Here is a 26,470-nt window from a genome sequence, read left to right as displayed (position 1 = left end):
CAACAAAATGAATAGTAATATGATATAGACGTTACACCGTCTTTAAATTGCCTTGTAATGCTGCCAGGGGGATACTGTTAATTCTGCTTAGTAGGACTGCACGATTCGGAGAAAAAAACACTTTTTTTATACATATAAATGCGTAAAACTTTGAAAATAGCATATGAAAGAACATTTTACTTTTTGACTGTCAAGCAACATATTTTTGTCTCAAGATTTCACACATTAGAACAATATGCAGTAATTTACTTAAAAATATATTTGGCTTTATGCTGACACTTAGAGATTTTTTCTACCTCATGGTCTTAAACTGGCAGCACGGTGGAAGAGGGGTTAGAGCGTCTGCCTCACAATACGAAGGTCCTGGGTTCGATCCTGCGCTCGGGATCTTTCTGTATGGAGTTTGCATGTTCTCCCGGTGACTGCGTGGGTTCCCTCCGGGTACTCCGGCTTTCTCCCACCTCCAATGACATGCACCTGGGGATAGGTTGATTGGCAACACTAAATTGGCTCTAGTGTGTGAATGTGAGTGTGAATGTTGTCTGTCTATCTGTGTTGGCCCTGTGATGAGGTGGCGACTTGTCCAGGGTGTACCCCGCCTTCCGCCCGAATGCAGCTGAGATAGGCTGCAGCACCCCCGCGACCCCGAACGGGACAAGCGGTAGAAAATGGATGGATGGATGGATGGTCTTAAACTGAATAAATAATCAATAAAAAATTATACCGTGTTTATAATGTGATGTAATCATAATATATAATAATAATGCAAGTAACCATTTCAAAGGATATAAAGTTTTATTTCTCATTACTGTAAAATTGTTTACCATTGTACTGTAATTGGAAGGTAAATAACTGTATCCTGAATAACAAAAAAACAAACAAAAAGTCATTTCTGTTAGCAAACTTACATAACTTAAATACATATTGAACATCTTAAAGTGCATTTTTTTCCCAGTTGGAAAAACGAGGTTGGGCTTTTTTTGTAATTGCCGTTACGTAATCACGGCACTCTTGCTCGTTCGTCCGTGTTGATGGGCTCATATTGCCCATCCGATTTAAAGCTTAAATATGGTTTTGTAATCATATTTTTTACCTCCTAATTTTTGTTACTTTGCGGAACATCTCACTGGCGAGTTGCGAGTTGGGAGGCTCTCTGTCCGTGCTTCCTGTGTGTGCAAAGCTGACAGTCTTGCTGAGTTGCTCTCTGCCCACCGAGACAAAGCTTGTGGGTGACTGAAAAGAGGGCTCACCGTGTTCAGTTATTCTACTGTTTAATAAACACGCTCAAGTGCTGAGAGCGATGCACAGATTGAGACCTCGTTCTCTCAGTCTGAAGCAAGAGACGAAGAAACGCGAGGCTAAACAATTCTATTTGGGCAAAGTTGTCTGTCACTCAAATGCCGGTGATGGCAGTGAGAAAAAATACCTCAGCCTCTTGCAGTTACGATATCGCACTAATTAAAACAAATAATCGTGCAGCCCTACTGCTTAGATGGCTAATATTCTCTACGAAACCAATAGCAACTGGCAGAGGAGTGCACGTACCGCAACGAGCTCCAGATGCAGCTGGATAGCAAGGAGAGCGACATCGAGCAGCTGCGAGAGAAACTCAACGACCTGCAACAGCGCATGGACAACTCCAGCATCACCAGCCTGCTGACGGACGAGACGGACAGCAACATCGCAGGTATAGGCGCCGTGACGAGCTACCTGCATTGTTATGCTGATTTTGTTGGCATTGATAATCTAGACTTTGTTCCGCAGAACCAAAACAGAGAATCTGGCATTGACCTGCCTTTACTTTTTACACAGAATCCAGTTTACCAAAGTAGGATATGGTAGTAGACAACGCAGTGCGTCACACAATGACATAACTACGTTTTTAAAAAAACATCACTTTCAACACAACAGGATGAGAGAAACCTAAAACTTAGCTCCTTTTACACTCGGGGTGTTCCGATTCAGTTTTATGATTCCGAAACCAATCATCCATAAGTGCGGTTGGCTAATACCAATGCTGATAATGATCACATGTATTAATTTTATGTGAGTGCTATTGAAGATATGATCTGAAAATCAGACATAAAGGCACCTTAGTTTGGACTAAAGCTGCCACTACCCATTTATTTTTGACTAGTTTTTCGAATAAACAACTGGGATTATGTTTAAAGCAGGCTGGCATGCAGCTTTGCTGCTGGTGTATTGTTTACACATCTACTACTCTTTCAAATCATTTTGTTTTTCCCCCCGCAAAGTCCTCTTGTATCTTGGGACATTTTACCTGTAAACAATAACCAAAACATGAAAAAAAGATTTTGTGAAAATGACAGTATCGATCATAATCTGGTTTTATCTATGATATCGACACCACATTCCCCTTAAGTGTGTGCCTGTCCTGCCACACAGCAGCAGAGTATTGCTGTAGTATTCTCGCTATATATTCTCATTAATCTACTTGTTAATTTCCTGTAAATTACTTACTGCTGTAACACAGTTTTATCTAGACTTATTTCTTGCGTTGTTTCAAGCTAGTTTAGCATTCAGCATACTTGCTTGTCTGCTGCTTCTTGTTACTCTGTGTGTAACATGTTTAGCCTCGTACTCAAGTAATAAGGATACTTGTAAGAAATGTACGGGGAGTTAATTTATCGCAGTTGACTGTAATTTACTTAGAGAATCAGTATGTCCATTCACAGTGTTGAGCTGCTAGCCGCCTCTATCAGCCAGGGCACCAAAAATAAATCAAGTATCAGCCAGAGGGGTGTTCGGTTTTTGTGATCGACATTGAAAGACATTAATCGTCATTGGCAGATCACTTACTTTTCATGGAAGTCAGCCGATACTGAATGGTGGCTGATCAAATGGCGTATCTCTACTTAACACACCATTGCAATTTATTTGTCTTTGTATGTATGTATGCACCTTTTCGCAAGCATATCCATGGTAAAACGTCACAAAGGAAAATAAACATGGTCACCACATAAAAAAGGAATTTGTGCTGAAAGCAGTAATCTTCAAAGATTAGGTTTGCTTTACTGGGTTTACGTATAACAACTGTTACTTTGATCACTTCTTTTTGCGCTTGCAGGACAAATAACCATGTATGTATTGTGTTTGAGTTCCCTAGGTAGTTTTCTTGATATGCATAATTGCCATTGTGCTGAATATTAGACTGTCTATCAGGTGTGTCGCATGTAATGATCATCAGCACATCTAGTTTCTGTTTCTTGCTAATTTCCAATGTCATGATAGCAAACTGGTGTAATTCTTGAGTGTTCATGTTTTTAAATCATTCTCTATTTCCCCCTCGTGTCTAGTCCTTGCTCTTCTTCTCTTTGTAACTTCTTCTTCCTTTCCTTCTGTGAGTAACCGAGCAGACAAGCTCCTTTTTGCCTGGCCTGTGCTGCAGCTGCTGTTCTGTTGTTTTCTTGGTTTTCCTTTAGTGCTCTTTATCCATCTCTAGTTTTGGGAACACTTTTAATTGAAGCCTGATATTAAAAGACAGGGTAAATAAAGACCGCTCCCATCAGTAAAGTCCCCTCTCCCCATCCCCCAGCCCAGATGTTAAGTTCTCCTCAGTATCCCAGACAGCACCTTTGATGGGGCTTGCTGTTGTTTGTTTTTACTATTGCACTGTTTTTCACACACTTAACTCTGTTTTGTTTGCATGCTTGCACAGAAGTGTTGCTTGGACCGGAGGATCTCCCTCACATATAAAAATATATATATAATAATATAATGATTATATACATACACATGAACAAATCCTCTTCAGCTGCATGCACTTTTTTAAAGTATGATTTTTTTTAACACTGTACCGCAGGATTGATCAAGCCAGTCAAGACAAAGTGTATATACTACGATAACAAAACTGCCTGTGCTGTATTTGTATGAAGGACTTCACTCAATGTCTGATGGAGAGTGAAGCAGCATTATGGAGTGTCCTAACGCTTCTTGACACCAACTCCCTGGCTAACCGCTGACCATCACTTGATGGCTTGAACTCGCTGTGACCTTTTTGATTTGCTTTCTTTTCTCTCACACTAGCTGGATGTATTCTATGCATGGCTTAAACTTTGCCCCCAGTCCACACATCTATGTAATTGTCACGCTTACTCTGCTTTTTTGTTTTGATACAGAATCCCGACTGGAGGGCTGGCTGTCCATTCCTAACCGCACCAATATTAAGCGATACGGATGGAAGAAACAGGTATTTATGTGTATGTCAGTCCTGTCACTCTTCTGCTCTTTTAACGTTTCTTAATGTTGTTTTGCAGTATGTTGTGGTGAGCAGCAAGAAGATTTTGTTCTACAATGATGAGCAAGATAAGGAGCAATCCAACCCTTCCATGGTACTAGATATCGAGTAAGTATTTTTTTCTGAATTATTTGGAGGGATACATTCGTCATCTTCATCTACAATCGTGGGCATCGGTGGTGTCAAACTCCTTTCCATTGAGTGCTACGTCACAGCTATGACTGTTTCTAACAGTCACTATATATAACATATATGTGTAATTTCCTTACAAATTTGCATATTAATTTTCATTTGATTATTATGGATAACTTGCTCTGAAATCATAATCCATGACAAGCAGATATGTAAGTATTTTTTATAACCAACAAAATGCTGGTAATAACTGGTTTTATGATCAAATATTAAAGTTTAGAAGATATCTAATTGCAGTCGTCCCTTGACACATCGCACTTCAAATATTACGGCTTCACCACATCGCAAAACAAAACAATTTTTTAAAGCATATTCTACAAGTTTTGTTGCTAAATTAAGTATTTTCAAGCATAAACATCACTAAATGAACTAGAAATTAACCAATTATAACTCGCTTTTTAGTATCGTTGCCACCAATTGGCTCAGCCTCAGGCATCATCACTACAGTATATTGGATTAAATGATTGTGAAGGTGACTAGAGGGTTTTAATTCATATCTAGAGGGCTCATAATGTAAAAAAAAAACATATTTAGAAAGTGGTAAACAGGTTGTTTATGCCCTCGTGATGAATATATTTGCATGAGAGTAAATGATAAAAGATGGATGACTGTTGTTCTTTATTGACGCACATTATTTGGGGGCTTAAATGTGGCGTGCTATATCTGGCCCCTTGGCTTTGAGTCCGGTACCTTTGATGGACAGTATTCTATCCAATTGCTGATTGTGCATCCCCTCCCTGCAGCAAACTGTTCCACGTGAGACCAGTGACACAAGGAGACGTGTACCGCGCCGAGACTGAAGAGATTCCGAGAATATTCCAGGTAAAAAGGTTTTCTCTTTTACAGTCAGCTATAAATTTGGTTTCTTGCTCTGTGAGTGAACCACGATCTGCTTTCAGATCCTGTATGCCAATGAGGGCGAGTGCAGAAAAGAGGCTGACATGGAGGCGGTCCCTCAAGGCGACAAATCCAACTGTCTGCCGCACAAAGGCCACGAGTTCATCCCCACCTTGTATCACTTCCCTTCCAATTGCGAGGCCTGCTCCAAGCCGCTGTGGCACGTCTTCAAGCCGCCGCCGGCCCTTGAGTGCCGCCGCTGCCATGTCAAGTGCCACAAGGACCACCTCGACAAGAAGGAGGACGTAATCGCTCCTTGCAAAGGTTTACTGAAGACATAACGAGATTTTACTTGCATCCGTGACTCCTGACACTAAATCCTTTTTGGGTTTCTCGCAGTTAACTACGACGTTACCTCTGCCCGGGACATGCTCCTGCTGGCCCTGACCCAAGACGAGCAGAAGAAGTGGATCGGCCATCTTGGAAAGAAGATACCCAAAACTCCGCCTTCCACATTTTCCAGAGCCTCGCCTCGCTCCATGTCCACTCGCCCCGGACCCAACCAGTCCTTCCGCAAAAACCCTAAAAGCAATACTGCAAAATTGAGGTAACTTTTTGACCTATTTTCTTTTGTAGAGTGATCCACTTTTATGAGCGTCATACATTATTAGGCTACAGTGTACAAAATTGTACCAATTGCTGGGTTGCATCTGACTTCATATCAATTTTTCTTCTTTGCGGTTTAAGCAGTTTGAGTGTAGAATTAAAGCAAATGAGAGTAAGTCTAGAGTTTGAGCAGAAAATACTGTATTGCTTAGCTGTTTTTGGGTGTTCCAGTTGTTCAAATAGAGAGATAAGAAAGAGCTTTCATAGAGTCCCGAAAGAAGTGGTTCATAAAGGTAACAAAGTCAGAGGAAAAACGAAAGTGCGTCGAAGGAAATGGCTCTTAAAAATATCCCTTGCATCAGCTTGTGGAATACAATCGGAACATGCTTGTGTCTGCAGTGATCACTTTGTAAAATGTTTGTTTGAAAAACTTCCTGTAACGCAATCAAATTTATTCTCTACTATTTTAGTAGTGTTTGAGAGCAGAACTAAACGTAAGAAAAGGACAACAGATGGCATTAATTTGTGTATTTTTGTGGTTGCTATGCCTAAATATAACTATGACCACTTGGTTGTGCGAATAAATTCATGTAATGTTAGGGGTGTAACGGTACGTGTATTTGTATTGAAACGTTTCGGTATGGGGGTTTCGGTTCGGTGCGAAAGTGTACCGAACGAGTTTCCACACGGACATATTAAGTAGCGTACTGCACGTTGTGTAAACAATACTCAAAATGCCGGACATTTGAGGCATTTAAGAAACTTTGCCCGGACAGCCCCGCAAAAGAGGACATGTCCGGTGAAAAGAGGACGTATGGTCAGTCTATCCTAGCCCGGTCGCTGCTAGCATGCTAGCAAAAGAGGACATGTCCGGTGAAACCGATCGCTGCTAGCATGCTAGCAACAACCGGGCTAGGATAGACTGACCATACGTCCTCTTTTCACCGGACATGTCCTCTTTTGCGGGGCTGTCCGGGCGGGGTTTCTTAAATGCCTCAAATGTCGGGCATTTTGAGTTACGGTTGCGTGTATTAACAATGTACGTTCAGGGTTAAGAAGGGGTTAAAAACAAAACAAATTGTGTGCGCAGCAGCATTCGTGAGGGAGGGGCAGAGACAGAGAGAGTGAGAGAGTTATGATAAACGCGCATGTGTCGCCAGGCTCTGCTTTTTATCCATAGATTTAGCAGATTTAATTTTTTTATTATCAATAGAAGGGGTGTCAAAAGTGTGCCCCAGAGGCCATTTGCGGCCCACAGCTATTGTTTTAAAGGCCCACGGCACATTCTAAAAATACTATTGAAACATAACATAAATGAAATAAAAAAGCTTAAAGGTTAAACGTAATTTAGAAAAAGTTGCAATATTGACTAATAAAACAAAACTGTTTTTTTTTCTTTCAAACTGTCATTGCTCAAAACATAATATTGAATCAAAATCAATGTTATTGTGAATTATTGACCTATCCAATTCCACTAAGAAAAATATTTTTGGTGGAAGATTTTGCAAATTTGGTAAATAAATAACCAAAAAAAATGTATTTTGTTGTTTTCTTACTGTACCGAAAATTAACCGAACCGTGACCTCTAAATCGAGGTACGTACCGAACCGAAATTTTTGTGTACCATTACACCCCTACGTAATGTAAGTTCTAGTAATAAATATTGTGATTGTTGGTCCAATTCACCGTATTTTCGTTGTCGATTTTCATAACGGAAACTAAAAGCTTGGTGGTGGTTGTTGTGCAGGAAAGTCGTTCTTTATTCAACACGGATGACCACATTATAACGTCTTTGGCACTATTTGTTAGCATCAATTTAATATTCGTAATAGTATTAATAAACTAGATGAATACATATCTCGTAGGCTCAACATGATATACTGAACCTTGATATCGCTAGCAATCATTGCTAAACAACAGGGACATCTATAGCTAAATAATGAGACAAAATATGAACTTCACACCATAAAAACAACTACAAACATGAATTGTAGATAAGACTAATATTTGTAGCAGGAAATCAACTGCAAACAAACGTATGATTTTTTTTCCATTAGCGTCACAATCACAGCAGATGTACCTCCAATCTTTTCTTCTCTAAATCCGTTTGTGTCCAAGAAAGTGAGGTTTGTAGCGAGCAGTAATGTCTTGGTGATGATGAATAGTTTAAATCTTTCAAAAAAATGTGTCTTAAGAGTGTATGAATACATTTCATCCAACTGTATATTTGCCTCTAAACCTTTCAAAATATGCATAAATCTGCACTGATGGAGGTAAATAAACAAGAGCCTACTCTAGACCTTTGCCTGAAAACCTGAAGTGCCTCTTGGTCACGTGATTGCAACCCAGCAATATTGGACATGAATACGATGTAAATCCTCATGTAGTGGTTTTACTCAACTGCGGAGATTAGGGGTAAGGCGTTTATCGCGAAGAAGGCTTATAGCTACAAATAAGTGTTTTTACCTCATAATATTACAGATTTTCCCCACATAAAGAAACATGAATAAAAGAGGTAAATATATCCACAAAGTGTAGGAAGTCTATATTTGTGGTGTGGCATTTATTCAAGTCGGTGACTCACTCCTCAATTCACTGCATCTAATAACTATGTGAGGAAATACTACATTCTAGCATCAAAATGAATTATTATAACAGGGGTGTCCAAACTTTTTGACTTTGGGGCTGTACTGGGATAAAAGGTGGATGTAAAGTAATGTGTGTATTATTAAGGTTGTACGGTATACCGGTACTAATACAGTACCGCGGTACTAATGAATCATAAACTGTAATATACCGCCTCTAAAAAGTACTGGTTCCCTATTTTGTATTTTTTATTAACGGGCATGACGGCGCGGCGTTGTCACGTCGTGACATTGATGGTTTTACAAGCAGGGGACCATGTTCGGCAGCGCACAATCACAGAGTACTTACAAACAGACACAGTGTGGGAACAGAAAAGGGAGAATGGACGCATTTAGACTTTTAAACTAACGATAAATGTGAAGCTATAACACAAGAGGTGCTTTAAAACATGGCTAGCTAGCTTGCGGCTAACGTCCATCCTCAGTCGGCAGTGTTTTAGCTACTTCTAAATCACTAATCCTCGCCTCCATGGCGACAAATAAAGTAATTTTCACAAGTATTCCGCAATTGGCAGTGTTTTAGCTACTTCTAAATCACTAATCCTCGCCTCCATGGCGACAAATAAAGTAATTTTCACAAGTATCATCTCTGCAAGACGAGGAATAGCTATAAACATTCTTCACTACACACCGTATAAGGATACCATAGCTCACTGCTAACAACAAGCTAGCGCTCCTCAATGTAAACAAATGCCATGGGTGGATCTACACCTAACATCCACTGTAATGATACCAAGTACGATAGCGTATCTAGTCGATACTACAATGATTACATCGATATTTTTTATAACTAAATCTTTTTTCCTTTTTAAAAAAATGTATATTATGTTATAAACTCAAGAAACTCACGTGTTTATTACATTTTAACAGAAGTGTAGATGGAACATTTTAAAACAGAAAATAAGCAGATATTCACAGTAAATGAACAAGTAGATTAATAATGCATTTTCTACCGCTTGTCCCTCATAATTTTGACAAAATAAATGAATAAGAAAGATAAGTTGTCGAATATGTTCACTATGTTATTTAAGGACAACATTGTTCTTCGATTGCAATAAGAAACGTATGTTTAATGTACAATAAAAACGTTTATTAAAGCCAATAATTCCTTCTTTGTGGTCCCCTCTATTTAGAAAAGTATCGAAATACAAACCCCGTTTCCATATGAGTTGGGAAATTGTGTTAGATGTAAATATAAACGGAATACAATGATTTGCAAATCCTTTTCAACCCATATTCAATTGAATGCACTACAAAGACAAGATATTTGATGTTCAAACTCATAAACTTTATTTTTTTTTTGCAAATAATAATTAACTTGGAATTTCATGGCTGCAACAAGTGCCAAAGTAGTTGGGAAAGGGCATGTTCACCACTGTGTTACATGGCCTTTCCTTTTAACAACACTCAGTAAACGTTTGGGAACTGAGGAGACACATTTTTTAAGCTTCTCAGGTGGAATTCTTTCCCATTCTTGCTTGATGTACAGCTTAAGTTTTTCAACAGTCCGGTGGTCTCCATTGTGGTATTTTAGGCTTCATAATGCGCCACACATTTTCAATGGGAGACAGGTCTGGACTACAGGCAGGCCAGTCTAGTACCCGCTCTCTTTTACTATGAAGCCACGTTGATGTAACACGTAGCTTGGCATTGTCTTGCTGAAATAAGCAGGGGCGTCCATGGTAACGTTGCTTGGATGGCAACATATGTTGCTCCAAAACCTGTATGTACCTTTCAGCATTAATGGCGCCTTCACAGATGTGTAAGTTACCCATGTATTTGGCACTAATGCACCCCCATACCATCACAGATGCTGGCTTTTCAACTTTGCGCCTATAACAATCTGGATGGTTCTTTTCCTCTTTGGTCCGGAGGACACGACGTCCACAGTTTCCAAAAACAATTTGAAATGTGGACTCGTCAGACCACAGAACGCTTTTCCACTTTGTATCAGTCCATCTTAGATGAGCTCAGGCCCAGCGAAGCCGACGGCGTTTCTGGGTGTTGTTGATAAACGGTTTTCGCTTTGCATAGGAGAGTTTTAACTTGCACTTACAGATGTAGCGACCAACTGTAGTTACTGACAGTGGGTTTCTGAAGTGTTCCTGAGCCCATTTGGTGATATCCTTTACACACTGATGTCGCTTGTTGATGCAGTACAGCCTAAGGGATCGAAGGTCACAGGCTTAGCTGCTTACGTGCAGTGATTTCTCCAGATTCTCTGAACCCTTTGATGATATTATGGACCATAGATGGTGAAATCCCTAAATTCCTTGCAATAGCTGGTTGAGAAAGGTTTTTCTTAAACTGTTCAACAATTTGCTCATGCATTTGTTGACGAAGTGGTGACCCTCACCCCATCCTTGTTTGTGAATGACTGAGTATTTCATGGAATCTACTTTTATACCCAATCATGGCACCCCCTGTTCTCAATTTGCCTGTTCGCCTGTGGGATGTTCCAAATAAGTGTTTGATGAGCATTCCTCAACTTTATCAGTATTTATTGCCACCTTTCCCAACTTCTTTGTTACGTGTTGCTGGCATCAAATTCTAAAGTTAATGATTATTTGCAAAAAAAAAAATGTTTATCAGTTTGAACATCAAATATGTTGTATTTGTAGCATATTCAACTGAATATTGGTTGAAAATGATTTGCAAATCATTGTATTTCGTTTATATTTACATCTAACACAATTTCCCAACTCATGGAAACGGGGTTTGTACATTTTGGTACAGGTACCAAAATATTAGTATCGGGACAAAAAACACATATGTATGTGTGTATATATATATATATATATATATATATATATACATATATATATATATATATATATATATATATATATATATATATATATATATATATATATATATATATACATATACATATAAATGTATGTATTTATAGACACATGTATATAGACACATTTCCAGTTGCGATCTGAAGTTTACATACACTTGTAAAGAACATAATGTCATGGCTGTCTTGAGTTTCCAATAATTTCTACAACTCTTATTTTGTTGTGATAGAGTGATTGGAGCACATACTTGTTGTTAACAAAAAACATACATGAAGTTTGGTTATTTTACGAATTTATTATGGGTCTACTGAAAATGTGACCAAATCTGCTGGGTCAAAAGTATACATACAGCAATGTTAATATTTGGTTACATGTCCCTTGGCAAGTTTCACTGCAATAAGGCGCTTTTGGTAGTCATCCACAAGCTTCTGGCAAGCTTCTGGTTGAATTTTTGACCACTCTTGACAAAATTGGTGCAGTTCAGCTAAATATGTTGGTTTTCTGACATGGATTTGTTTCTTCAGCATTGTCCACACGTTTAAGTCAGGACTTTCGGAAGGCTTTAGTCATTCCTTTACTACTTTTAACATGTGTTTGGGGTCATTGTCCTGTTGTAACACCCAACTGCGCCCAAGACCCAACCGCCGGGCTGATGATTTTAGGTTGTCCTGAAGAATTTGGAGGTAATCCTCCTTTTTTATTGTCCCATTTGAAGCATCAGTTCCATTAGCAGCAAAACAGGCCGAGCTCATAATACTACCACCACCATGTTTGACGGTGGGAATGGTGTTCCTGGGATTAAAGGTCTCACCTTTTCTCCTCCAAACATATTGCTGGGAATGGTGGCCAAACAGCTCAATTTTTGTTTCATCTGACATCACATGGACAAAGATAAGACCTTCTGGAAGAAAGTTCTGTGGTCAAATGACACAAAAATGTAGCTGTTTGGCCACAATACCCAGCAATTTGACCACAATACCCAGCAATATGTTTGGAGGAGAAAAGGTGAGGCCTTTAATCCCGGGAACCCCATCCCTACTGTCAAGCATGGTGGTGGTAGTATTATGCTCTGGGCCTGTTTTGCTGCCAATGGAACTGGTGCTTTAAATGGGCCAATGAAAAAGGAGGATTACCTTCAAATTCTTCAGGACAAGCTAAAATCATCAGCCTGGAGGTTGGGTTTTGGGTGCAGTTGGGTGTTCCAACAGGACAATGACCCCAAACACACGTCAAAAGTGTTCAACAAATGGCTAAATCAGGCTAGAATTAAGGTTTTAGAATAGCCTTCCCAAAGTCCTGACTTAAACGTGTGGACAATGCTGAAGAAACAAGTCCATGTCAGAAAACCAACACATTTAGCTGAACTGCACCAATTTTGTCAAGAGCAGTGGTCAAAAATTCAACCAGAAGCTTGCCAGAAGCTTGTGGATGGCTACCAAAAGCGCCTTATTGCAGTAACCAAATATTAACATTGCTGTATGTATACTTTTGACCCAGCAGATTTGGTCACATATTCAGTAGACCCATAATAAATTCATAAAAGAACCAAACTTCATGAATGTTTTTTGTGACCAACAAATATGTGCTCCAATCACTCTATAACAAAAATATAATCGTTGTAGAAATTATTGGAAACTCAAGACAGCCATGACATTATGTTCTTTACAAGTGTATGTAAACTTTTGATCGCGACTGTATATATACACTGTATATAGACACATATACACACGTACACATTTTGCTTGGATTGAGTCCTATAAGTAAATGCAGGTCTGTGTACTTCCTGTATTCATGAAAATTCATGGTCATTGCGTGATTTTCTCACATTGTCCACAAAGTGGTGGCAGACTTGTAGTAGATTGTTAGCCATTTAAAATTAAGCTGTTGACCCACCGTGGGCCAGATTCCTTATTAAAGCCGGGAAATCTTGCACGCCAACCTGAAGATGCCGGCGGGCCACACTTGGCCCGTGGGTTGTAGTTTGGACACCCCTGCATTATAACTTGACAGTGTCCATAATTTCACTTTGCTGTCAATTTTGATCGTCATGTTTTCAAGGACGGCCGGTAAAGTTAGGAATCTCACCTTTTATCGCATACTGTACTGTGCTAGATTTTATGACACTGTTGACATGTACAGTTGTGCTCATAAGCATTTACATACCCTGAATTTATGATTTATTTGCCATTTTTCAGAGAATATGAATAACACAAAAGACTTTCTTCCACTCATGGTTAATGGTTGGGTGAAGCTATTTATTGACAAACAACAGTGTTTACTCTTCTTAAATCTAAATGACAAAAGAAAGTACCCAAATGACCCTGATCAAAAGTTTACATTCCCCAGGGACTTTGACCTGATTACATGCACAAAAGTTGACACAAACAAGTTTGAATGGGTAATCAAGCTTCCCGTCCTCTCCTGTGACCTGTTTGTTTGTAATTAGTGTATGTGTAATAAAGGTCAGTGAGTTTCTGGGCTTTTGACAGACCATTGCATTTTACATCCAGTGCTGCACCGACGTTTTTGGATTCTGAGTCATGGGGAAAGCAAAAAAATTGTCAAAGGGTCTGCGAGAAAAGGTAATTGAACTGCATAAAAGAGGAAAGAGGTATAAAAAGGTATCCAAGGAATTGAGAATGCCAATTGGCAGTGTTCAAATGCTGATTAAGAAGTGGAAAAGGAGAGATTCTGTTGAAACCAAACCACGGTCAGGTAGACCAGCAAAGATTTCAGCAACAACTGCTAGGATAATATTTTGAGATGCAAAGAAACATCTACCGATAACTTCAGCTGAAATACAAGACTCTCTAAAAAAATTGTGCCGTGGCTATTTCATGATACACAATAAAGAGGCACTTGAAGAAAGCAATTTATGCGCAAATGTCACAAAGTATCGTGCTTACATTACGCCAAACAGCAGAGACAAGCCTCAAAACTTCTGGAACAATGTAATTTGGAGTGATGAAACCAAAACTGAACATTTAGGCCAGAACCATAAATGCTACATTTGTTGAGAAGTCAACAAGGCCTATGGCGAAAGGAACACCATTCCTACTGTGAAACACGGAGGTGGATCACTGACGTTTTGGGGATGTGTGAGCTACAAAGGCTCAGGACTCTTGGCCAAAATCGATTGCAAGATGAATGCAGCATGTTGTCAGAAAATACTGGAGGAAAATGTGCACTTATCAGCCCAGAAGCTACACATGGGACATTTTTTGACATTCCAACATGACAATGGTCCAAAACACAAGGCCAAGTCAACCTGTCATTGGCTACAACAGAACAATGTGAAGGTTCTGGAGTGGCCATCTCAATCTCCTGACCTCAATATCATTGAGCCACTCTGGGGAGATCTGAAACATGCAGTTCATGCATAAAAGCTCAAGAACTTCCAGGAACTGCAGGCTTTTTGCCATCTGAAAAAATAAAGAACCTCATCCACAACAAGCACAAAAGACTTTAAGCTGTCATTCATGTTAGAGGGGGCAATATACGGTATTAACAGCTGGTGTATGTCAACTTTTAATGACGGTCATTTGAGTACTTTCTTTTTATCATTTAGATTTAAGAAGAATAAACACAGTTGTTTGCCAATAAATGGCTTCACCCAACAATCAACCATGAGTGGGAAAAATACTTTTGTGTTGTCGTTCATATTCTCTGAAGAATGGCCAAGAAATCATAAATTCTCCCAGGGTATGTAAACTTATGAGCACAACTGTATATATTGCATCGCCGATTAAGCGCATCGCCTGCGCTGCATGGGCTGCGATGCGCTGGCGTGTCAGTCACATGACCTGCTTGTCTGTCTCCTGTGTTGTAGCAGAGCGCAGTCCAGCCTCCATGCAGCAGACACAACATCCAGCACTTGTTGACAGGAGCTCCTTCGTCAGAAAAGTGTGGATGTGTTGTATAGTGTCTCCTATTTATTATTATTATTATTAACTGGGTGTTTCTAACACGAGGCACTTGGTGGCTGGCTCGTTGTCATGTGGGATTCTTCTCTGGCTAATGTGTTGTTTGGACCTACGACTAACTTATTGAGTAACACAACAAGAGCTTTTCTTACGTCACCTTTGCAGTGAGATGTTAAGGGTGTCACATTTGCCACGTTTCTTCTCGTTTGACCCACTAACCACGCTCAAGGTATTTGTGTTGTCTCTTTTACTGTACACCTGTCTCTGTTTCTTTCTTTCAGCTAACCGTCTCAACCGTTGGATCTGTTGTTTTTGGACTATGACTATACTTTCCCTCCCCTCCTTCCTCGTGCATTGTGTTGAGCACCGTATTAGCAAAAAAGCAAGACACAAAAGGCGTGATGGACATTAAGAGAAGCCTGAATGACCCCACCCCCTCCCAAATCCTGCAAGTCCATCACTGTCTCGCAGTTCTACATTTCTACCAGAAGAGAGCACCATCGTCCCGAACACCAAACAAGGCTGAAACGTCAAGCTGGATAGGACACATCCTGTGGTTGTTTTTTCAAAACCCTGATATTTGTGATGGACACTTGGACAGAAAAAAAGGGTGGAGGGTGGGGTTTGCTTGGACTTTAAGGTACCGTCATCCAGGGATTGCAGTGATTATATCTCAGGAGTGGACACGTGGAATAACCCGCCTGACAGATCCTGGCGTTAAATGCAAACAAACTTCCATTCGACAAACATGACTGATGCCTTTATCTAGAATTCTCTTGCTGGCCTTTTTTTTAAATAACTACGCTCCAAGTCAAGTTTATCAGGTTTGGAACAGAGTATTTGGGACATGAGTATTATTAGATTTTTTTTTGCGTGAGGAGCATGTAAGTTGATCATTTAAATCTATGCATTATTTTATTATAATTATTTTTATTGCTCCAAGCCATAAATAAGGAAGCTTCCATTGTAATGGCATATAGGAGTCCTAAAACTTCCATCACTTTCTGTTTATTTGGTACATTGTCCTGTGTTATATATTTTGTTTTCTTGTATTTTTTGTAATGTATTGCCTTACATTGACTCATAGATAAATGGTTCAAAAAGGAAACATTAAGTTAACAAATGTAAAACTGCACTGTTTGAATTGTAAATTATTTGAAGAAGACTAAACAGGTGTAGCATTTGGCCCACCTAGTGCCTTATTAACCTATTTGGATATTGATTTTTACTGCCATATCTTTATTTTTTTTTTCTCCTCCAAAACAAGACAAATCATAACGCTTCCATCTTATTCCTTTTTTTAAATTACCATACATGTGTGGTTTTATTGCGGCTTTCTTTCTCTGGTTTAGGTATATAAAGTATATATAGATATATTAGGTGACCTCTGTTTGGACACATTGCAATGAAATTAGCATGTTAAAAAAGGCCCAAGAATTGACTCATATCGTGACAAGTTAGGGGATAGTGCAGCTGAAAACAAGCCACATTGTTTCTATGAACATGCCAGGGTCCCATTAATGCAAACTACCCCATCTGCAATGTAAATAATGAGAGAGAGAGACATATGGATTATGGAATTTACCTCCACAATTGTTTTTTTTTTTTTTTTTTTTACTTTTTGTTCAGTTAAAAGAGAAGAAAAAAGCACTGGAACTCTGATCTACTCTGGTCTTGGATAATTAAGTTGCATGGTTTATTTGCATTGGAGTCCGCACTGATGGATATGTCAATAAACATATCTTTATCATTCACTGTAGACTCATAGTGTCCATATATATTCAAACGTGTGTATATTCAAATATATACATCTATAATGTGCATATTCAAATAAGAGGCCCTTCCGTGTTTTGTATTTGTAGTTAATGTATTTTTAAAAGAATATATTGTATTTTTTACATTAAATAGTGTTTCCTGACTTATTTTGGGTTTGAATGCCGTCATTGAAGCGAACACTGGCCAGCATGGTGGGTGTCAACTGCGCCAGGCCTGACTAGTCGATGTTGGAGCTCATCGATAGTATTTTTAAAAGAATATATTGTATTTTTTACATTAAAATAGTGTTTCCTGACCTATTTTGGTTTTGAATGCCGTCATCGAAGCGAACACTGGCCAGCATGGTGGATGTCAACTGCGCCAGGCCTGACTAGTCGATGTTGGAGCTCATCGATAAGTTCCCAGCGTGTTGCTGCAGCGTCATTCTATTTGAATGAAGTTGACGCTAGTAACTACGAGCTAAGTCATTCGCGCCCCGGCAGACTGGAAACAGGAAGGAACACACAAGAACAGCTTGTCAAACATGCCGCTTTTTTCAGGTACGAGCTCGTCGTTAAGGTGGCTTATTTATTGTTGAGTGTAAAAGTTTTGTAAGTTAACAATATTCACGTTTAGTGCAATAACGCAATTTAGCATGTTAGCTTACTTAGCTTCGTGTGCAGGTAGCGAGCTAACGGTTTGGGGCTTGTCGATAAGGGTTTTTATAGAAATAACAAACCCGAAATAAAAGCACTTATATGCAATATAGTTGGCTGTTAACCTTGTAGTTGCGCTCAAAGTGACTATTTGAGCAGTCTACCTACGGTAACTGACAACCCTAGTAGCCTTTTTAAGCTAACACTGCTAATTTGGCTGACGGGTGGCACTGGCAGTATATTTCTTTTAAAGCGAAACAGACATGTTTTCATTACAGTAGTTTATTAATCACAGCATTACTTTAAATTATATCTTAAATTAATAACGTTAAATATTACAATTCAACTCTCTGGTCAACCGGTATCAATGCTATAAGCTAGCTAAAACCCGAGTTTACAGTTCTCGTAGTTCAATGTACTTGTTTAAATAAAAACAGATACTAAGATGTCATCTCAAAATGTGCCTTTAATGTGTCAAAACATCAAATTAAAAAAAAGCTTCTACCTGCCACGCAGTAAATAAACAGTGCACTGTCAACCGCTAACGTTTCGCCTTAGCCAGGTAACGTAGCTAACTTTTCTGCTGTGTCATACACTGTAGAATTGCACTTGTGTTATTTGTGTTGTTATTTCCTAGTCAACGTGAAATGGGGCAAAGAGAAGTTTGATGCCGTGGAGCTGAACACCGAGGAGCCTCCCATGGTGTTCAAGGCTCAGCTCTTTGCCCTGACAGGAGTGCAGCCCGACAGGCAGAAGGTGATGGTGAAGGGAGGCACTCTCAAGGTGAAACGCTTGGATGAGGAGAATATGATCATTTCTCTTAAATCAAAAGTAGGCTCAAAACTCTCAATACATGTCTGCTGTCTGTTGTAGGATGACGAGTGGGGAAATATAAAGCTGAAAAATGTAAGTATTTAAGCAATCGGCAAAGGTTGAATCGAGGCAACTGGACTTTTCATTAGACGCTTAGACATTTATTTAAAAGGCTTTTTCATTTCTATGTTTTAGATGTTGGGTCTCCCAAAATGGATCAGGTGGGTGTGGCCCAAGATGGCTGCTTAAATGAACATCTTGCATAGCGTTAAGTCGTTTGCCCAGGGAGTTGCAAAACGGGCAAGATCTTTTTTGGGAGAGATGACAGGCGACGACATACACCACCACCACCTTTGTTTAGCGAGGGCCTCAGGCTCTGAAGCCACTGCTCTCGGTTGTTAGGTTTTATCATGTCTTATTTAGAGATATGAGTGAAACTCTACACCTAAATTTTAAAACAGAAGATTAAAAGTGAAACGTCTTAAGCAAACGAGTCCAGATGCCTCAATTTAGCTTTTTACTCATTACCATGACCTGAATGACTAAGAATCCACACATAAATGTATACAAGTACTTCAGTGTGAGACTACAACCCCTGACCAAAATGATGGAATCGCCAGACTTTGAGGATGTTCAAAGTAATTTTGTAGGGGGAAAAAGTGTAGTCTATAGTCATTTCAAATGGCAATTTTTCTGTCTTTAAGAAACACTAATAGAAATCCAGACAATAAATGGTTGTACTCTGTAAGAGTTAATTTTTTAGATCAAGCAGAGTGAAAATAATTCACTATATGAATGGCAATCTGACATGAATCTCAATACATGGGTTACGATGCGATTCACTAACAATACTTTTTAAAATGTTGCGATTCCATGCAGATGGAAGCTTTGCATGGTGAAAATGTCATGTCAGAACAATGCCATGTGTTTATTTTTTTAAATACACATACAAAACAGGTGGTTCCTTTATTAATTGTTAGCAAATAGTAGAACTATCAACTTCAAGTTGTTGCAATCCATAAACTTAAAGAAAAGATGTGAGTTAAGTAAAAATACATATTATGATCAGAACTGTAAATACATTTTCCTCTGAGTTTAGTTTTATTTTTTCTTTGTTCTACATTGTTAAATGTTAGTGTCACATTTGATCAAAAGACTGAAGGATTGTGATAATCCCAAATGAACCAAATCTATTGACTGGCTCATTAACATACACGGTAGGTTTGTTTTTATTTGACGAATGACAGTGATGAAACATTTAAATCTCAACCAAGGCAGAAACAGTGGCAGCTTTGCACAGAGTGGGTGCGCGTCTCCTCTCTGCTCTGACGAGAATGGAATGCACTTCATTATTATGGCGCTTAAAAGTACAACAAAATGTGTTTTCAGCGCAAGCTTTTTAAGAGCAGACGTCCAGTAGACGCAGGGACGGCTGTGAGGAAAGGCTCACAGCAACACCGCTTGTACGAGGACATGAGAGTGATACACGCTTTCATGTCTCCAAACATCCAAAAAAGTTGCTAGATTTGTCGCCAGTTGCATTTTGAGAATGAAAGTCACTAAAAGGAGTTGGAAAGATACAACTTCAGCGAGAAAGTTGCCAAGTTGGCAACACTGCTCTGAGGTGTATGTGAAAAATAAAGACGCAAAGACCTGCCTTAGGTTGCTTCTGATTGGTTTACACTGCGTGCCGCGGTCGGCTAGATTTAGGCACAATAATTTAGGATTGGTCTGCGATTCATTCCTTTGGTAAGTAAATCAGAATTACGGTCTGCCATGTTGCTCTCTCATTATCAGTCATAAACGACAATGGTACTCTCGTTATACGTCATCACTGAAGTCCCGCAAGATTATAGCAGCCATATTTTGTAACAAGACATCGACTGATCCATATTACATATAGAGGCTCGCAAAACGACGTATTCATATCTCTGAAGTTAAAATTGGTTATTGGTTTGTACCGATTAATTTTTACACCCCTCGGAATCACCCTTTACATTTTCATTTCTAAAGCTAACACATGCATCAGATTAAATCTGTTCATTAGTCTGCAGTAAAAAAGGAGTATCCACACCAGAATCATGGTTCCAACATGAGAGATGTCAATTGAAACATTATCAAACTTCTTCAAGAAGGTAAATCATCACGCAATGTAGCAAAATATGTTGATTGTTCACAGTCAGCTGTGTCTAAAATCTGGGGGCTGGTGCAAGTACAAACATGGGAAAGTTGTAAAAGGCAAGCATACTGGTACTCCCAAGGAAAACATCAAAGAAACAATACATAAAACTTAAATCAATGTCTTGAAAACAGAAAATGCACAGCAACACACATTAAGAACAAATGGACAGAAACTGGAGTCACAGTCTGACCCAACTGTAAGAAACCGCGAAAAGAAATGGTTATTTACAGAAAAGCTAAGCAAAAGCTGTCTAACATCTAAACAGAAAAACACCATGTTCCAATGGTGTAAGGAAAAGCAACCGTTGAATATTGATGACTGGATGAAAGTCATATTCGGTGATCAATCGCATTGGGCAAGGTGATTATGCTGGAACTTGTGTTTGGTGCCATTCCAATGAGATTTATGAAAACGATTACTGGAAAAAAACATGCACATTTCCACAGTCATTGATCATATGGGGCTGTGTGTCAAGTAATGGCACTGGGAAGATGGTTGTCATTACATCTTCAATAAATACACAAGTTTACATTTACATTTTGGACAATTTTCTAATTCAATCGATGGAAAGGATGACATCATTTTTCAAGATGATAATGCATTTTGCCATAGACTGTAGAGCAAGAATTTTAAAAACTTTCCCTAAAGAAAGATACATAAAATCAATGTCATGGCCTGCAAATAGTCTTAATCTCAATCTGTGGTGAAAATTGAAGAAAATGGTCCATGACAAGACTCTAACCTGCAAAGCTGATGATCTGACAACAGCAATCAGAGAAAGATTGATAAGTACTCTTTGTCACTGGTTAAGTCCATGCATCAGAGACTGCACACTGTTATAAAAGCCAAAGGTAGTGCAAAAAAATAGCGGTATGTTTTAGTCTTTTTTTTTTTTTTTTAATAATTGCTTATTTTCCCTCAGAATTGTGTGATTACCTAAGTTTTTACTCTGCTGGATCTAAAAACAAAACTGTTACTGACTACACAATTCCATCCATCCATCCATTTTCTACCGCTTATTCCCTTTTGGGGTCGCGGGGGGGCGCTGGAGCCTATCTCAGCTACAATCGGGCGGAAGGCGGGGTACACCCTGGACAAGTCGCCACCTCATCGCAGGGCCAACACAGATAGACAGACAACATTCACACTCACATCCACACACTAGGGCCAATTTAGTGTTGCCAATCAACTTATCCCCAGGTGCATGTCTTTGGAGGTGGGAGGAAGCCGGAGTACCCGGAGGGAACCCACGCAGTCACGGGGAGGACATGCAAACTCCACACAGAAAGATCCCGAGCCCGGGATTGAACCCAAGACTACTCAGGACCTTCGTATTGTGAGGCAGATGCACTAACCCCTCTGCCACCACAATTTATTTCTTTATTTAATTTAGTGTTTATTCAGGCCAGAAAGTTTGTAATTTTATATAATGTCTTATCTGATTTTTTTCTACCAAATTAAACAATTGAATGAATAACTTCCCCGAACTGTGATTCCATCAATTTTGCCAGTTGTTGTACTGCTGTGATATCTCCTATTGCTGACGGTCTCTTTTTTAGGGAATGACTCTGCTGATGATGGGATCAGCCGAGGCTCTGCCTGAAGAACCTGCGGTGAGGCCCATGTTTGTAGAAGACATGACTGAAGAGCAGCTGGCCTCTGCCGTGAGTACCTGAATGTCCAATAATATTATTATTAGGGCTGTGAATCTTTGGGTGTCCCACGATTCGATTCAATATCGATTCTTAGGGTCACAATTCGATTCAAAATCAATTTTTTTTTTCAATTCAACACGATTCTCGATTCAAAAACGATTTTTTCCCGATTCAAAATGATTCTCTATTCATTCAATACATAGGATTTCAGCAGGATCTACCCCAGTTTGCTGACATGCAAGCAGAGTAGTAGATTTTTGTAAAAAGCTTTTATAATTGTAAAGGACAATGTTTTATCAACTGATTGCAATAATGTAAATTTGTAAGCCACTGTGACACTATTGTTCTTTTTTTTATTTTTTTATAAATGTCTAATGATAATGTCAATGAGGGATTTTTAATCACTGCTATGTTGAAATTGTAACTAATATTGATACTGTTGATAATATTCATTTTTGTTTCACTTCTTTTGGTTTGTTCTGTCTCGTGTTTGTGTCTCTTCTCAATTGCTCTGTTTATTGTAGTTCTGAGTGTTGCTTGGTCGGGTTTGGTTTTGGAATTGGATTGCATTGTTATGGTATTGCTGTGTATTGTTTTGTTGGATTGATTAATTAAAAATAAAAATAAAAAATCGATTTTAAAAAAATGAGAATCAATTCTGAATCGCGCAACGTGATAAACGCGATTTGAATTCGAATCGATTTTTTTCCCACACCCCTAATTATTATACTATTTTTTTTAAAATTAAATCTCACAGGTCCCGTAATCGTGTAGAGTATTTGAAAAGTGTCCAAAATCTAGCCTTATTGCTGGACTTTATGTAGTTTAAAAGTCAGTGACGTGCGGTGAGGTTCATGGCTGGTGAGGCACTGACTTCATCACAGTCAGATTTACAAACATATGAACCCTAAAGAGTATCTTATTCACCATTTGATTGGCAGCAGTTAACGGGTTATGTTTAAAAGCTCATACCAGCATTCTTCCCTGCTTGGCACTCAGCATCAAGGGTTGGAATTGGGTGTTAAATCACCAAAAATTATTCCCGGGCGCGGCGCCGCTGCTGCCCACTACTCCCTTCACCTCCCAGGGGGTGAACAAGGGATGGGTCAAATGCAGAGGACAAATTTCACCACACCTAGTGTGTGTGTGTGTGTGACAATCATTGGTACTTTAACTTAACTTTAACTTTACACATACAAACTGTATTATGGTCTTACCTTTTACTTATAAGTGCGGGAACAGTGGTGTTCGTGTTGGAGGAGTTGTGAATGAATGAAATATGAAATCCGTGCTGTGGTCTGCAGGTGTGCCTAATGTTGTGTCCCTGCAGTCGTACACGGCTCCTCCGGTGCGAGCATTGTTGTTTTTGCACTTTTTGGCTTCTTGTTAAGTGACTTTTTTTGGGTGGATTCGGTCTTGCACGTGGAGGGTTTGGGTGTGGGCTTTGGTTGGTGTGGCGCTCCCGTCGGGGGGTGCATTCTGCGGCGGGGGTGCATTATTCACCAGGGGGCAGGATTACTGCGAGCCTCACACAGTGCGTTTTCGCAGCAGTTTTATGATTGCTCAGCACAAGAAATACGTTACACACATACAGTTGTTGACAAAATACACTGTACATTATATACCTCAGCTAACTAAACTATGGAAATGTATAATATAGTTCATATAGCAATACGGTCTCACTGCACAGCAGGCCAGCAGTTAGCCAAGTCCGCAATCCATGTTGAGGCACAACTGAGTGACGTGCCTCAACTGGCTGCTGATCACCGCACCGTCTCTTCTCAGTATTTGAACGGCAAATGTGAAAATTCAGCGATTTTGAATAAAAATACTCTAAAACTGGTGAAGTTAAATGGAAAATAACTTTATAGTATAATCACTGAATACATATAACAATTTAATTAAATGTTTTTCTTTTTACATTTTTTTTCTTTCCATGATGGCAGGTGAGGCCCTGCCTCACCTGCCTCCAGTGACCGCACGTCACTGTTAAAAGTGATTTTTAGTTAGCCCAACTGGGAATGTGCTGTCTTACGTGTTTGTAGCTATAATGCTAATAAGCTGTGTGTTTGTCTCCAAGAGACACTATTCTGCACTTTATCTACTTTTCTATACACACTGTAAATCTGTATTTGTCCAAAGTAATAGACACTAATATCACATACAACAATGTAACATTAAGGATTGGGACAGGAGTACATACATGTTAGCAATGCTGACATAGTTATGTGAGCTACAATATTTTAAAAGCAACATTATTTTAGATTAGCTAATTTGATGATCAAAATGGTCAAACTAACAGCTCTATCATCTTTTTTTAAGAAGTGTTGCAAAGTTGCTTTTTTCCCTGTTATTTAACCAGGGGTGTCCAAATTATGGCCTGCAGGCTGCAGCTTAATTTTTGTTGGCCCCCACGAAATGTTGTATACATAAAAGTTTACATTAAGCATTATTAAAAGGGTCCTATTATGCAAAACCAACTTTTCTTACCAATTGATTGGTACCTGTTTTTGTGTATTTGGGATCTGCATAAATCCCGAAAATTAGAAATCAAGCATGGAGGAGATATTTTTAAAACAATCTTGCATTCCTTCACACTTCCTCCAAATTTGTCCAACTTGTGACGTTTTTCCCATTGCTAACAAATCAATTCAGTTCAATTTCAGTTTATTTCGAACATGCATACGATACAATATAATGCATCACATATTTCCAGTTGCTTCATTACAGCACATCTGAAAAGGAGTAGGAAGAAGCTGATCTTATTTTTAATCATACCCCTTTTCATACATAGCAATTTTTCCCATTTCCTTGTGCTCTGTAACAGAACAGTGAATAAATAAATAATATACCATAGTAAGTAAACAAATATTAAATACATAAATAATCTTTATCTAAAAAAAAAAAGGTTCAAGATGTTCATAACTATTGTTCTGTGTACTTTGTGAACACTTGTAGTTTGAACCGTCTCTTAAACTGAATCATATTGGTACTTTGTTTGATTTCTTTGATTAATCCATTCCATAATTTAATCCCGCATACGGATATGCTAAAGGTTTTAAGTGTTTTACGAGCATACACATGTTTTAAATTAGATTTTCCTCTAAGGTTATATTTCTTCTCCTTTGCTGAGAATAATTGTTGTACATTCTTGGGTAGCAGGTTATAGTTTGCTTTGTACATAATTTTAGCTGTCTGCAAATGCACCAAATCGTTGAATTTCAATATTTGTGATTCAATAAATAAAGGGTTTGTATGTTCTTTGTATCCAACATTATGTATTATTCGAATTTATCTTTTTTGTAACACCATCAGTGAATGAAGCGCACATTTGTAGTTGTTTCCCCATATTTCTACACAATAACTCAGATATGGTAACATGAGCGAGCAGTAAAGAATATGAAGTGATTTTTGGTCCAGAACATGTTTTGCTTTATTCATTATTGACATATACAACATAAAGTAGCGAGTGATATTTTTTACATGAGGTTTCCAGTTATTAATTCAGTTATTACACCGAAAAATGTTTTCTTTTATCCTTTCAATGTCTATTTGTATTTGTTTGACTCTCCCTTCTACTGTTACCAAATAGCATTATTTTAGTTTTACTGAGATGTTTTTGTCAAACCATTAATTTGTTCATTTCTTCTGTTATTTGTATTAGCTTTGGTGTTCTCTCCTGAACAAAATGTAGTTGTATCATCTGCAAATAAAACTAACTTTAAGCCCTTTTTAACTTTACAAATGTTGTTTATATAAAGATTGAACAATTTTGGTCCAAGTATTGATCCCTGAGGTACGCCACATAATATTTTCAGCTCTGTAGAAGTGTTCGCCTATCTTCACATATTGCTTCCTGTTGGTTAAGTAGCTCCTAACCCAGTTCAAGACCAACCTACTGATTCCATACTTTTCTAATTTGTTTATTAAGATGCTGTGATTAATTATGTCAAATGCTTTTGTTAAATCCATAAACACTGCAGCAGCACATCTTTTTGCAATCTGTTGCATTGGTGAGCTCTTCCGTTATTTCGATTAATGCCATTGTTGTTGAGATGTTGGCTCTGTATCCATATTGGTTGTCTGTGAGTGTTTCGTCTTTATTTATTATTTTGTCTATGTTAAACAGTTTTTCAATCATTTA

General features: G+C 38.7%; 2 protein-coding genes across 3 annotated transcripts in view; both read left to right on the top strand.

Moving 5' to 3' along the window:
• The window catches only part of rock1 (Rho-associated, coiled-coil containing protein kinase 1), an 83,231-nt gene extending 66,212 nt beyond the window's left edge, over positions 1 to 17,019 (top strand). The window contains exons 27-34 of one of the 2 annotated variants that reach the window (XM_061979273.2): positions 1,522 to 1,687; positions 4,140 to 4,210; positions 4,278 to 4,366; positions 5,194 to 5,272; positions 5,350 to 5,611; positions 5,687 to 5,894; positions 15,172 to 15,245; positions 15,547 to 17,019. In XM_061979273.2, the coding sequence (XP_061835257.2) occupies positions 1,522 to 1,687; positions 4,140 to 4,210; positions 4,278 to 4,366; positions 5,194 to 5,272; positions 5,350 to 5,611; positions 5,687 to 5,894; positions 15,172 to 15,223 (927 nt within the window). In that variant the 3' untranslated portion in view covers positions 15,224 to 15,245; positions 15,547 to 17,019. The remainder of the gene's footprint in view (positions 1 to 1,521; positions 1,688 to 4,139; positions 4,211 to 4,277; positions 4,367 to 5,193; positions 5,273 to 5,349; positions 5,612 to 5,686; positions 5,895 to 15,171; positions 15,246 to 15,546) is intronic. The other variant, XM_061979274.2, reaches the window with a different exon arrangement.
• A 400-nt stretch (positions 17,020 to 17,419) lies between these two features.
• Positions 17,420 to 26,470, top strand: part of usp14 (ubiquitin specific peptidase 14 (tRNA-guanine transglycosylase)) — a 17,181-nt gene continuing 8,130 nt past the window's right edge. The window contains exons 1-4 of the mRNA XM_061979276.2: positions 17,420 to 17,580; positions 18,314 to 18,459; positions 18,550 to 18,582; positions 22,231 to 22,335. Coding sequence (XP_061835260.1) covers positions 17,565 to 17,580; positions 18,314 to 18,459; positions 18,550 to 18,582; positions 22,231 to 22,335 — 300 coding nt within the window. The 5' untranslated portion in view covers positions 17,420 to 17,564. The remainder of the gene's footprint in view (positions 17,581 to 18,313; positions 18,460 to 18,549; positions 18,583 to 22,230; positions 22,336 to 26,470) is intronic.

Source organism: Nerophis lumbriciformis, linkage group LG19 (assembly GCF_033978685.3).
Source record: "Nerophis lumbriciformis linkage group LG19, RoL_Nlum_v2.1, whole genome shotgun sequence".
NCBI classification, from domain to species: Eukaryota; Metazoa; Chordata; class Actinopteri; order Syngnathiformes; family Syngnathidae; genus Nerophis; species Nerophis lumbriciformis.
This window is presented reverse-complemented; position numbering and strand designations above follow the sequence as displayed.